Source organism: Trematomus bernacchii, unplaced genomic scaffold (assembly GCF_902827165.1).
Source record: "Trematomus bernacchii unplaced genomic scaffold, fTreBer1.1, whole genome shotgun sequence".
NCBI lineage: Eukaryota > Metazoa > Chordata > Actinopteri > Perciformes > Nototheniidae > Trematomus > Trematomus bernacchii.
Genome location: NW_022987689.1, coordinates 16,021,162 through 16,036,029, shown reverse-complemented (window position 1 = coordinate 16,036,029; position 14,868 = coordinate 16,021,162). Strand labels below are relative to the sequence as shown.

The window sequence follows — 14,868 nt, the reverse complement described above, 5'->3', positions numbered from 1 at the left end:
ACATTTATTATCTAACCAAAGCCCCAGATATTTAAATTCATTGACCTCATTCATCGGCTTTCCATATAATGTAAGCTTCTCAGTCTCCATCTTGCGTTTATTCGTAAATTTCATGAAGCAAGATTTGCTTGCTGACAGCTTGAAACCCCAGTTGTATGACCACTTCTCCACTTTCTTTATAGCTTTCCCTATCTTTCCAAACACATACAGTATGGAACATTTCTTCCCCGTATCCATATGGCCCCGTCATCTGCATATAGCGCAGATTTTATGCATCCATCCAAATTACTAAAAATGTCATTTATCATAACGTTAAATAATATCGGGCAGATTGAACTCCCTTGAGGAATACCATTTTCTATACTGCACTCTTTTGAAACCTCTGCCCCTACTTTAACTCTGAATTTCCTGTCTGATAAAAAAGCCATGATCCAGTTATACATTCTCCCTCCAACACCCATTCTACTCAATTTGATGAGCAACCCATCCCTCCACATAGAGTCATACACCTTTTCAATATCAAAATATACTATTGCCATAACCTCTTTCATTTTCATTGTCTTTTCAACCTCATTGCTTACTCTTACCAAAGTATCTATTGTGGATCTTCCTTTACGAAAACCACTCTGAAAATGACTCAGTAACCCTCTCTGTTCTAAGACGTGTGATAGTCTATGCACTATCATCTTCTCCAACCATTTACACAAGTGTGATGTAAGTGCTATGGGTCTGTAGTTATTGGGATTAGCAGAATCCTTCCCTGGCTTATTAAATGGCAATATGACTGCCGTTTTCCAACTCCTTGGTAAGACTCCGTTTCTCCAGATTTTATTAAATAGTCTTGGTACTAATTTGAATGTTTCCACAGGTAATTGCCAGAACATGGCATAGCATAACTGATCTTGTCCTGGTGCTGAGTATCCTGTACCTTGTAAAGCTATTTTAAGTTCTGCTATTGAGAAGTCTACATCAAGAGCTGATTTATCATCCCGTCTTTTTTCCCTCACATTTTCTCTTAATACACACTCTTTTTGCTGTCTATGTTTGTCATCCAGGTGCTCCCCACTATACACCGCGGCAAATGCCCTACCTAAACATTCTGCCTTCTCTTCATTTGAAACTGCCACTTTATCCCCATCAATCAAAACGGGAATTTTAACCGACTTCCTTTTCCCATTCATCCGTTTAAACATAGACCATACATCCCCTAACTTTACTCCTCTTCCAATGGTGGAACAAAACTCTCTCCATGATGTCTTTTTTGTGTATTTTATTGTTTTACGGGCTACTGCCCTTTTCCTTTGATAATTTGTAATATTGTCTTGTGACAAGTCTTTCTTTAAAGACCTAAATGCCTTGTTTCGTTCTTTAATAGCTCTGCTACATTCCTCATTCCACCACGGCACCACATTCTTCCTACCCTCTGTTGTTCTTTTTGGTATAGTTGTATTTGCTGCTTCTTTAATGTGCATTGTGACTTGATTTGAGCACTCATATACTTCCTTCTAATGCTAATAATTGTGCTGACTCCTACAGTAAAGCCTAAATGTTTCCCAGTCAGCTTTACCAAAGCACCACCTGGTGAATACACTCCCTTCCTGTCTACATACATTTGTGTTGATGATTGTAAAAACTGGGTAATGATCACTTCCTATGGTAGAATCACTTTTTACATACCATTCACATGATTTAACTAAACTATCCGTCACCAGTGTGAGGTCCAAACATGACTGTGCCCCCCTATTCACGTCTATTCTTGTTTTTTGTCCATCATTAAGGCAAAACAGTGATCTTTCCTCTAGCATTTCTTCTACGACATCCCCATTACTGTCTCTTTGACTGCTTCCCCATAGGCTGTTGTGAGCATTAAAGTCACCACACCATACTTCCCTTCTATGAGCCGTCCCTGCTATTGTCTGTAAGGTTTCAATGTTCAGATTTTTACACGGGTTATAGAAATTGATAAGCTTTATGTTCCCTTCTTTCCTTGGGCTGCATATTTCTACTATGACACATTCCTTGTCTTCCGGGGATGGGACTACCCTATAGGCCAGCCCATCCTTTAGGAAAGTAACACACCCTCCACCATTTTGATTGCTAACTCTATCATATCTTATAGAGCTGAACCCTGGAATCACAAAGTCTAGATGAGGTTTTAACCAAGTCTCAAATTACATCTGGCAATGTTTGTAACTTATAGACATATTTTTTAAACTCCTGTCCATTAGCTATGAGGCTTCTAGCATTCCACTGGAGTATGTGAATTACCATTAATAACGTTCTAACCCTCATCCTGATTGTCCGTTTCTCCCACATCTTTCGTTGCTAGTAATTCATGTATCTGGTCTGCTTTTATATCTCTGCTTTTATATCTCTAAAGTTTCTTTGAACCCTTCCACTAGGAGCCTGATTGTTTGCTTCCGTTTCCCTTACCTTCTTTAGTGCTTCTGCATATGAGAGTACTTTGACCCTCTGAGCTTCTCTGGCTTCTCTCTGCACTACACATCCACCAAACGCCGCACTGTGCTCTCCTCCACAATTACATTTCATCTTTGCCTCTTTTTCACATTTCCCATACTCATGCTGGCCTCCACATCTTGCACACCTTAGTTTTCCTTTACACTGCATTGCTGTGTGTCCCATTCTTTTGCATGCATAGCATCTTAGTGGTTTTGGGATGAATTCCCTCACAGTGTAGTTCATGTATCCTATTTGCACAGATTTCAGTATATTTTTCTCAAACTGAATAACTACTGAAAGTGTTTCCTTCGATGTACCATCTCGTTTGCTCATAAGTCTGTCGGCCTCAATAACTTTTCCTCCTTTAATCTCCTTTTTAACATCATCCATAGACATATTTAATGGGACTCCAGATATGACTCCTCTCAACATTGCCATTGCTCCTGGGATATGAGCCTTCATTTTTTCCCCACTGAGTGTCGTCATTTTAAGTATTTTTCCCTGCTGCTGCTTGCTGGTTGCTTGTATCAACACTCGTTTGTTGTTCATAAACTTGGCAAATTTGATTTGACCAATTTCTTTCTCAATGATTTTGTCAGTTGAATCGGGTGGTAATGCCCACCATCCTGATTGAATTATATTATAACTTTCCACCACTGTTCTAGTTCTTTATTCGAAATTGCTTGGTTTCCATTTTGACTGATTTTTGATTTTTTGTTTAGGCCAGCCTTGCCTGCTTCACCCGACCAATCCGACCAACTTTGCGCTCTTGCTGAGCTATCTCTTTCTCTCAAAGCCCTTTTCTTCCTCACAGCTTTGGTTTCCTCCCATTCCATATCAGCTCTGTGGTTCCCATCTGAGCTGGTTGACATGATGATACAGTCAATGTACAGTTTATGCTAATCCGCCCAAAAATAAATAAATAAAAAATAAACAGTCCAATGTTACTGTTTCTGTATGTTTCGATGTTTTCCGATTCTCTCTGAACTTTCTGCAACGTGTCTCCGACTTCACTTCCTTCTTCCGCTCCTTTCACAAGAACTGGATCAGGACCGTGAATCGGAAGCCATGTATGTTTTTATTTTTATTAGGACAATAAAGTTCTGTTGTGTTTGTTTAGTTTAATGTTAATCGTGTAATGCTCACAGCAACATGTTTTTGTGTGATTGGCTATTTCTTTTATATTATTTATTAATGTGATCATCAATAGCTAATCTGAGCTAATAAGCTAACGTGAGCGTGGTGCTATTTCTCCTACAGAACGCAGCTCAAGTGTCCTTTTTATGTTGTCCATTGAAACGCAGGAAATAAACGGAAGTAATCACCAGTGATCTGTTGCCGAGGGGACACTACACCGGGGTTACACTAGCATGGACAACTTGTTATTATAGGCAGGTAGAAAAGGACATTTACAAAACAATACAGCATGTGAAGGCACATAGCCAGGATGTTAGGAACTCAGTACAATGTTTTGTGCAGAAGACCTTGAAGTAAATTACATTAAGAATGAAACATTTAATAATATCCCACTGTAATATATTTATTCGCTGCAACTATACCAACTGGTTTAAGCTTATTTATCACAGGTAAGCACAACCATGAATATATCTCTACCTTTAAAAGAACACAAAAAAGGCCCATAATAGAGGGGAGATTTTGTTTTTATGCTTATGCCATCAGCGCTTGGCAAAACCAAATGTACAAACATGATGTAAATCAATATTCATATTTTTCATTTCCATTATTGATTCCAGAATGCATCCATGTTTACATTCATTTGTTGACAGTTCATCTATGTTCAGATTTGATTACACTTCTAAGTCTGGCTATAACATTGGTTTTATAAAATGTTTATGAAAGCAGTTCAAGTGATTGAGAGTTGGTGTGTGTATAATTGTAAACAATAATCAAACAAGTCTTACTAATTATTATTTTAATTATAAATGCTGTATTTCAGATCTTACAGATAAATGACAGGTGTAAAGCTGAAAATGAACAAAAAGCTGATATAAGTAATAATAATAATAAATAATAATAATAATACATTTAAAGGTGGGGTAGGTAATTTTGGAGAAACCAGCTCGAGTGCGCTAGAATTTGAAAATACACAACCGGAGAAAATCTGCCACTTCCTTACAGAGCCCCTCCTCCAACACACACGAACGCGCACATGACCAATGAGGGCACGAGATAAGTTTGTGCACAGATGGAAGGCTGACAGGCAGGTAGGCCATCCAGTTATTTTAGCCGGGCCGGCTAAAATGATTGGTCGTACTTTTTACAGTACTACGGCTTCCACAGATGACATTTTTTTATGGATTTGTTGTCAAAGCACTTAAGATATTAATTGCTATCGGGATGTTAAGAGCATTCCATGGAATATAACAAAAAGTGTATCTCGAGCCGGTTTCTCAAACTTACCTACCCCACCTTTAATTTATATAGCGCTTCTCATCTGCCAAGACAAATCTCGAAGCGCAAAGTAAATAGAAAATAGTTTGGATCAAGGACAAGGCATCTTAAGTGTAAAATAATGTTTATGAAAAACAAAAAAGCAGCATAAAACAAAGTTGATAGCCCTGTATGCGTAGCTTGCTGCATACTGTACAGTAAACCAGCTTGATAAGCAAAAACCACATTCCTGAATATTAAGTAAAAGAAACAGCCCAAGTCATACACAATTTAAAGTTCATGACAAAAATAGACAATGAGTCAAAAAAAGGCTGTACAGACGCTCCCTGGAACTTAAGGTCCAGGAGATGTATACTGTATACTTTTGATGCTTTTAGAGGTTTTTGGGACAGTACTTTCTCTCAAACTTAGCTACATCAAACTTCCGCTGGCAGCCTTTGTAGTTCATGAAGCGGATCTTTCCAAAAACCTCTCTCTCTTTCCAGCCTTGGTCATGGGTGCCACAGATAGACCACATACAACCTACAGGAGGGACAAAGAAGGGCATGAATATGTGAGAAAAGTTCATTGAGTTAGTCAGTTACACTGAAAATGTAATCCATGTCCTCACCGACAAAGCCATTGGGGTCCTGGCCATCCAGACTGTAGCGGTCGTTTAGGTAGAGGGCGATGGAGAGCGCCTCCTCTGGTGAAGAAGTCCACTCCAGAATCTTTTTGGCCCAGTACATCCTCAGGAAACCATGCATCTTCCCCTCAGTGATCATCTGGTACTAATGGAGATCATTTGAAATAAACAGCAGTAAATAAACATATCTTAACACAGACTGGTGATCAAAACTGGAATGAGAAGGTACCTGAGAGGCATTCCAGAGTTTGTCATGTGTCTTTGCTTTCTCCAGCTGCTCCCGTGTGTAGAGATACTCCCTCTTGTCTTCGGCATGATCCTTTAAAGTCTTCTGAGCCCATTCATACGCCCCTGAGGAACACACAGACAACATTTAAAACAAAGACAACTTCAAGAGCTGAATCATTATAAACATGCTATACAAGCTATCACTATAGACACATTAAAAGAGTAATCTTGATGTTTTGAACTGGGGTTGTACGAGGTTCCTATCCAGACAGTTTGTTACCTACAGTACCTTACGGTCAGCACGCCCCCAGATGAAGAAGCAGACAGTATACCTTGCACGAAAGTAAAGCAATGTACAGCTGTGTACAGGGTCAGCAGGAAAACATTTTAGCAAACTAAAATAAATGCTAACCTAATGCTCTACTTGTTTTTCCTTTGGAGTCCGGTGGCGTTGGCGTTAGACTACATTGATAAATGTTTCAACTGTACATTTCTTATCTTCTGTTTGGTAACTCCTGTCTGGTTCTTCAAACTGCAGCATTCAAAATGCCATCTACACAGACTATGGAAAACAACCTCATACAACCAGACATTACAGAAATTCAACCTCCCCCCGCGGAGTGAGTAGGTGGAACTTAACAAACTCTCTCAGGTTGATTCAAATAAACACACAACATTCAACCAGTCGACAAAAAAAGCTAAGATAAGAGTGGGGGAATTAATCAAAATAGCCGGAAAGAAAAACAAAAAGCAAGACAAAAGTTTAGGAACAACCTGAAATGGAAGAAATCTCCAAAAGCTAGTGACCATGAGGAAGAGCTAAAAGGGAAAATTAAGCTACCGGATAATGAAGAAACGCTACGTGTGGGGCTCACAACCTTTAGCAACGATATCAAAGAGGTCAAGCAGGAGCTACTATGCCAGCTTTTCACATTTAAAGACCAACATAGATGAAGTAGGAAATAAAAAACCCAGACAAGAAATAAATCAACCCATCCTGTAAATTCAGCTAGCGTTTGATGTTAATGACATCAATAATGGGGCTTTAATCATAACGGATTGAACAGGATGCAACTGAATGAGATCTAAACTAACCCTCAACGCAGTCGTATTTTTCGTTGTAGAAACAGAAGTTGTCCGTCAGCTCCCTGCGCACCACCAGTTCCTCGATGAAGGAGGCTACAGCTGGACCTGCAGAGCTTCCACAGTGCTGAACCTGCAGCGCCACACGCTGGGCTGACAGCTGGCCTGATGGGAGGAAAAATGATGGTTGAGGAGGATAAGAAAAGAGCAGAAGTCTTCTGGAGTTAACATTCTCTGATCTATTGTCATGGTCGTTCACGTTTAACTCAACTAAAGGTGAGGCAACAAAGAAAGAGAAGCAAGGAAGTACCTCTGTTCTGGTATAAGATTCCTATTTGACTATATCATTTTGGAGAGAGTTGTGTTATGTAGGACAATCTGCAATTTCACTAAATTACTAAATTCTTATTATGCTGTACTGTATCTGAAAGGGTGACCAGGTGTCCTGCTTTTTGCTGGATTGCACAGCAATTTCATAATTTGTCCCACGTCCCATGAATTGAGACATGTCCTGCATTTGATTGACAGTCGCGCCTTCTAAAACTTGGCTTTTATCCAATGGCTGTTTAGAAAGCAAGAGAAGGCTTTTGTCATTAGCTGTGTCAGATGTCAATCAACCTACAAAGTCTGGAAACAAATGTACTTTTGGGTCGGTGGAGGGCGATTCCCATAGAGTTCAATCAGGCATGGAGGTGAATATGATTTGAAACGACACGACATGCAAGACTCACAAGAAATGCCAGGCTCATAAAAAAAAGAAAAGATAACCAAACACATAACAGCGGCTAAAATAATGAACGTTTACCATTCTGTGAAGCACTCGCAATAATACAGGTCAGCAGTCTGTGATACTATGCTAGCTCGGGTCCTTTTACTTACATATGAGCAAATGGTTGTTTAATCTTGTAAGAAAATGTGGTAATTAAAAGAATGAATAAGAGCATCATGGTGCAACCTACCAAAGCGGATCCAGGGGGATAGCTGGCTGAGGGCCGCAGCGTTTGGGTCGTTGCGTTGGGTTGCAAATAGTTTAAGGCGTTCATCAATGAAGGACTCCAACATGGCGACGCCTCCCTTGGTGCCGGGTTTAGCCCACTCCGGTTCCTCTATTGTTCGGTCTACCTGCAGGGAGGCCAGGGTTTTTTCCCAGTCTACCTTCTGTAACGTCAAGGAAAGAAGAAGAAAATCAGCAGAGGTCATAACTGACAGTGAAGAGCCAAAAATCTAAATATGGTTTTGTAATGACCAACTTCTAAAAAGGTTCACTATTATTTTTTCTTTTATAATTCAGGAGGATCAAACTAGTTTCCAAGCAATGAATATTGTGTTTTTAGGTTTTCAATTATGACCGTCTAAACCAGCGGTTCTCAAACTGTGGTCCGCGGACCGGTACTGCAGGTGGTCCGTGGAAAAAAGCTAAATAAAACCCACTTTTTATTGTCAAGGATTTTCGGGGACCACCTCATATGTGACTTGCTATATCGAAATCAGTCGCATTGACCCGAAGACACATTTTGAGTTGTATACACTGTTGGAAAGAGGAGATTCCTAGCTTGCTAATGATATCAGGCAGTGGTGTAGTGGTCGTTGGGCTCATCGGACATTTATGGGAGAAAATCTCTAATGTCCGAGTGCAAGTGAATGCAGCACAAGACTCAAGCCTTGTAACCCCTCCCCTGGCGCAAGCGTGGAAATATGATTGGCGGCGATTTCATTTGAACGGGACGGCGCAAAACGAGAAGCATCCGGACCCAAGTAGACGGAAGGAATTAGGTATTTGCGGTCTACAATGACAGAGAAGAGACTGTCAAGTTTGGCTGTACTCAGCATTGAATCAAAACGCACTAAAGCTTTAGATCTTAATCAGTTTGTGAGGCGTTTTGCTGAACAAACTGGTAATCGCCGCATAATAACAGTGATTGACAGCTGATAGGAATAATATGATTGTTAATATTATCATATTAATTCAGACAAACATCGATGAGACAGTTCATTCATGTACTTATTGCAGCAGACTGCATACATTTGGTACCCCTGGTCTAAGAGTGAAACAAACTCATTCAGTTATTGTTCAGTTAAAATTCATTCAATTATGTCTGCCATCTTTATATATCTCTATTAAAGGCTTTACTGATGTGCCACAATAATATCACCTAATGTTATTGAGTTAAAATATCAATAGTGTGTCTTTCCAAGTTAACATTGATTGATATGACTCCAATTAAATCAGCATATAATTCTGCCTGGGGATGCCACCCCTCAAAATCTCCTGCCACCCTCTTGCCACCCCATGAATATTTTTCTAGATCCGCCCCTGAGTAGGCTATATTTTTCGTTTCGTTTATTTGATAAGTTAATTTCAGGACAACTTTGGGAATTTTGTTTGTTTGTTATGAGATTTAAATAGATTTTGAAAGTGGAGATAGAGAGAGAGAGAGAAGCAGCGCTGTCTGCTTAGTTGCAATACTGTAGCTCAAGCATTTATGCAACTTAGGCCTATACATTGTTTATGTTACTTATGTGCCGGTGTGTCCATGGGTTTGAGTCTGTGTGTGTGTTGAGCGCAGCGCCGTCTGCTTTTTGCAGTACAGTAACTAAAGTAGGACTAAGCATACCGGTAGTTTTTGTAGACCTGTCTGCCCGTTTTGTGAGTGCACTGCACGCGTGCGCACTTGTGGCATTGTTTGGGATGACCTAATTAAAATAGCGTCCGCCGTCCTCTTTGCGAAACATACACAACGCAGACAGACACCGGTCACACATGCGACAAAAGTATCAGATAGGCTTCAATTGACTTTTGATTGTCTATAATTAACAATAAAAATATATCTGCGTTTTAACACTACGTTTATATATGTACTTATTTTTACGGTTTGCATATGAGGTGGTCCGCGAAAATCCTTGATAATAAATAGTGGTCCGCATAAACAAAAAGTTTGAGAACCCCTGGTCTAAACCAATCAAAAAGTCCTACAAATGCCCTACTTCTGTTATTCTCTTTATAATATTGAATTAACTTTTATTCACAACTCTCTGACTGTGCTGGTTAATCACTGTTCAAAGGTACTCTCATGGTTACTGCAGCACTTACTTTGGCGGTTCTTGCAGCTGTGTAGGGGTGTTTCTCTACAAGAGGAAGGTCTGTGAGGAAATCTGGAAGAAGCTTTGTGATTTTTCCACGGATTGTTCTGGCTGCGTACTCAAGTTTAGGTGAGGCTACCCAGCAGGGAACAACATTATGGGCATCAACCTATAAAAGAGAAATATAGGTCTTTATAACAGATAATAAAGGAATACTGACAGCACACATTTGCAAATACAAAAGGGAAATACATGTACAACTAGAGAATGCAATTCCTGAAGAAATTGCTAGTGGGAATGCTTTATGCTGAAAAGCTGACGCTAAACTGCTATGCTGAAATGTAATGTGTAAGAAGAAAGTGAAGAATTTAGATTGAAATGATACATGAACACTGGGGGCTTGAATGTGTGATTAGAGAAGAAAAGAAAGTAAAAAGGCTTGGAAAAGCAGCAGAATATTTGAAATTTAAACTTTTGAACTAACTTGATGGCGAATGATCTGTCGCCATGCCAACGGCATTTGATGACATCCCATAATACGCTTAGATGCGTTGATGGCTGTGTTACCAAACCTGTGAAGTTTTGGGCCATTTGGAGCATTTACACTGAAGTTATGAGAAAACCGTGTTTCATGGCGGGCGTTGTGTTGCCATGGCAACGGCATGTCCCGTAGATGTCTTCACGGCTGGACTGTTAGCACACATGTGAAGTTTGAGCACTTTTTGAACATTTTCATAGGAGTTATAGCGACATCATGTTTTATGGCGAGGGATGCGTTTCTATGGAAACGGCATATGGTGAGATCTCAGATTTGGCGTAGAGCTGTTAAGGCATGGACCGGTGATATACAAGTGAAGATTGGGGGACGATTGGACCGTGTCGATTGGACTTACAGCGGCATCGTGTTTCATGGCGAGTGGTCTGTCGCCATGGCAACGGCATTTGAAGAAATCTCAAAACTGTCCCGTAGATGTCTTCACGGCTGGACTGTTAGCACACATGTGAAGTTTTAGCACTTTTTGACAATTTTCATAGGAGTTATAGCAATATCGTGTTTTATTGCAAGGGATGCGTTGCCATGGCAACAGCTTTTGAGGAAAACTCACTAATGGTATATAGACATGTTGAGGGCTGGACCATTAACTGTCATCTGAAGTCTGGTGGTGTTTGGATCATTTGCATAGGTATCACGACAACATCGTGTTTTATGGCGAGGGATGCGTTTCCATGGAAACAGCCTATGGTGAGATCTCAGATTTGGCGTAGAGCTGTTGAGGCATGGACCGGTGATATACAAGCGAAGTTTGGGGACGATCGGACCGTGTCCATTGGAGTTACAGCGACATCGTGTTTCATGGCGAGCATTGTGTTGCCATGGCAACGGCATTTGAAGAAATCTCAAAACTGTCTCGTAGATGTCTTCACGGCTGGACTGTTAGCACACATGTGAATTTTGAGCACTTTTTGAACATTTTCATAGGAGTTAAAGGGACATCATGTTTTATGGCGAGGGATGCGTTTCCATGGAAACGGCATATGGTGAGATTTCAGATTTGGCGTAGAGCTGTTGAGAGAGTTTGTGAGAGAGAGAGAGAGAGAGAGAGAGAGAGAGAGAGAGAGAGAGAGAGAGAGAGAGAGAGAGTGTGTATGAGTATGAAATGAACAGTTAGAACTGACTGCTGTCAGTTGGAGTGATGACATCATCGTGTTCCATTACACAGGTGTTTATAGTTTAGCTAACGAGCTCTGTAGAGATCAAAGGTTTGCATTGTTCTGAATGACAGATAAACCTCTTACATGTGAACGTTTTGTGGAAGAACGATAACAGATATCTGTGAAATTTCAAAACGTGAAGCATGTCAAGGAAGTTGAGTATCTGAAGTGTAATTTTTGTGTACTTTCGGGTTAATAATGTGTCCTTTTTGGCAGTTTAACTAAAGGTGTGCGGCTACTGCTGTGAGGTAATATCTGCCTGAAATTACAATGGGCTTTAATGGAGACATGTTGAACGTTTTTGTCACTTCATGCCCTCAAGAGGCATTTTGTTTAATTATTTTTGCTTAATTATTTGTCATTTTTCAAGCTACGAGATGTTTTCCTACGTTTGTCATGAAAAATTATTTCTCAAGAATGTAGGGTTTGGGAATTATGGCAGTTTTAAAAAAATATATAAAAGGCACATTTCAAGATTTCTTACCCTCTAGCTGTGACATCACACACTCTAGTTAATGTTACAATCTGAAGAAAACCTCTTTAACAAGGTCTGAACAATGTTTAATATCTCTAAAAGTAACAATCAGATTTAAAAGTTGTGTTACACGAATAATGTCAGAAAGATGTGTAACATTTTAAAGTTGGAATGAGGTTTCTGAGTGAAAGTATGAATGAACAGTTGGCATTTGAAGTCGCATGAAGATTTGTTGAAGTCTGAAGAATATCTCCATTGACTTCAATGGTTAAAAATGTGATGTATTATGGGATGTATCTCTGGAATTATGAAAGTTATGAATGATAAAAGTAATAGCAGTCGATTCCCGACCGAGCTGAACGTTTTGATGTTTGAACGGAGTTTCTGCGATGTTGAATGTGGGAGGAGAAGACGGACAAAATAATTGGACGGAATAATAATAAACTTTTCGTCCGTACCATAACATATAGTTGGAATGTTGTATCAGCATTCCCACTAAATGAGAGAGCTATTACAGTGTTTCTCAAAGCCATTTTATTTTGAACAAACATGATGAGGACAAGATATCAGTGAAAGACGGGGGGAAACGCATCAACACTAACTTCCTCTCTGAGTGAAAGTGTCTACCTGTATGAGGGGAATATCTTTTGGAAGAGTCTTTTTAACATCCTCCAACCACTGCAGTGGCTCTCTGAGGGGGGAGAAGTCTGTTACCACTGCGCCCAGTTCTCGATCAGACACAAAGCCGGGGAGAACGTCTCCAGCTGAACCATGGAGCAGGTGGAACTGGATGTCTAAGGCTTTGCACTCCTGTTTAGTGGGGGCAAAACAACAACAATGAATATGAGTAAAGGTGCAAAGAAATTGAATGTCATGTGTAAAATGTATTTGTATTGTCTTTATGTAACTCACAGCAAGCTTTAAAATGAATAACAGAGGCCCAATAATTGATCCTTGTGGGACACCTGTGAATAATCCACAATACCTGTATCAGATCCCTAAGGCGTATGTCTCTAACCTGCTTGTTTCAGGTTGATATCATCTAATGTAAAACAGCTCAGGGCTGCCCCTTCAATTAATTGACTAGTTGGTTATAATTGGTCTAAACCAATCTAAGATTTCTTTAGTCAATACATAATTGTTCCATACTTTGAGAATCTTCCAAGCAAAACTCTTGTAAACACAAGATTTAAAGTGGTTCTTTAGAAAATCTTTGCGGAGGAACTCCGTTTTACAGATCTGTTAATAAAATAAACAAATCAATCAGTCAACAAAATTGTTTATTTCGTAAAGGACAGCCCTATAACGACAAATCCTCGCAATCAAGAAGCATCATTAAGAGAAGGTCTGAATGTTTTAATCACCATTTTAATTGATTTATTCTCTGCCTATCCAAATAATTGTTTTAGGCATACATCCAATAAAAATATAGTCAAGCTAGCTTTAAGTTTTCATTATACAATAGTATTATATTAAACAGAAAGCGATGCATTATTTAGGGACTGCAAGTATTTGGTGTTATTGCTTGAACTGGTTGATGTGCCAACCGAAAAATAGACAAACTAAATCATGCATTTTGATTTGATTGATTGTATTTTTTATATTTATATTCTTTGTTTTGCAGCACATCTTTTTATTTTTTATGGTGTACATAAATACACTAAAGCAAAGGCCTTGTATGTGTCTACTGAATGTACAGTACTCGGTGCATTTAAAAGTCATGAAATGAATACCTTTTCGACTTCTTTCAGACCTTTCAGCATGAAGCTGTAATGTCTCAGAGTGGACAGCAATGATTTTGGGACAAACAGGCAGAAACAGACGTGCAGAGGAAGCTTCTCCTTCAGAGCAAGCTGCTGGGCATGGATCAGAGCCCAATTATCTGAAACAAACAAAACATGTTGACCACTGAGGACACAAGTCAATAAAAATGCCCTTGTTGCGGTGTTAGTGTTTACCTTGTACTCTGTGGTCTCGTGACATCCAGTACAGGACACCCTCTGAGCCCTGCTTTATCCTCTCAGTGTTAGATGTGTAGCGGAGGCGTTGTCTGTTGAATTTTAACTCCTTGTTCTTTGTCCTCTGCTGCTTCAGACTGTCCTGCAGCCAGCCCTTCTCCTTCGTGGGATCCAGCTTCTGCTGCTTAGCACTGGGCTCTTTAACAGCAGCAGCAGCAGATGTAGACTTGCGTTTTTTCTCAGACATGATGGCTTGACTGGTGAATGCCTTGGCCTTTGTTGAGAATAATGAAGTGGGTCCCTGATCACTTTGGGCGACAACTTTCAAGTATTGCCTCAAGAAAGATGAGCTGCAGATAAACCACATTGAACATAGTGAAATACTAAAGATACCACGTGAACGTTAGCCAAACATAAGAAAAACATAACAGAAGTACGAACACAAGCCTATGAGCTAAGAAACATTAGCGACACATTACATTATAGAAACAATGCCATCAACACGACGAAGTTAACTTGTTATTCAAACTACCCGCGCGTGGAACATGTAACTTACCTCCTGCAAATGCTGTACAGCATACAATGAATTAAAAGTGTAGTAATGGCGGAGCTAAAGCCGGCTATAATAAATAGACGACAGAAACGTCCTTTTACCAGTCGAACTATGAAAAACGCGTTAGCGGGCGTTGCATTTCCTTTATACAACTAGTTACATGAGCAATTCAATGTTACGGTTTTGTAACACACTGTTTTGATTGGATTTAACTACATTTCCAACAATGCAACGTGATTTAATGTGTTGACAGCGCATGCGCAACGCAATTTGGAGGAGG

General features: G+C 39.8%; 1 protein-coding gene across 1 annotated transcript; it reads right to left on the bottom strand.

The window, feature by feature from the left end:
- Positions 1–4,863: 4,863 nt before the first annotated feature.
- Positions 4,864–14,776, bottom strand: LOC117488794 (deoxyribodipyrimidine photo-lyase-like). The gene is made up of 10 exons (XM_034137900.1): positions 14,592–14,776; positions 14,036–14,385; positions 13,811–13,959; positions 12,705–12,887; positions 9,900–10,058; positions 7,768–7,966; positions 6,821–6,973; positions 5,727–5,848; positions 5,483–5,642; positions 4,864–5,394 (listed from the first exon to the last, which is right to left on the bottom strand). The coding sequence occupies exons 1-10, from the start codon at positions 14,612–14,614 to the stop codon at positions 5,246–5,248; spliced, it is 1,647 nt and encodes a 548-aa protein (XP_033993791.1). The 5' UTR covers positions 14,615–14,776; the 3' UTR covers positions 4,864–5,245.
- Between the last annotated feature and the right edge of the window lie 92 nt (positions 14,777–14,868).

Excerpts from the sequence above, each read along its gene's own strand:
- LOC117488794 (XM_034137900.1), bottom strand. The coding sequence starts at position 14,614 with ATGCTGTACAGCATTTGCAGGAG. Across the intron at positions 14,386-14,591 it reads CTGTACAGCATTTGCAGGAG|CTCATCTTTCTTGAGGCAAT; the intron begins GTAAGTTACATG and ends GTTTATCTGCAG. Across the intron at positions 6,974-7,767 it reads ATCCCCCTGGATCCGCTTTG|GCCAGCTGTCAGCCCAGCGT; the intron begins GTAGGTTGCACC and ends TCCTCCCATCAG.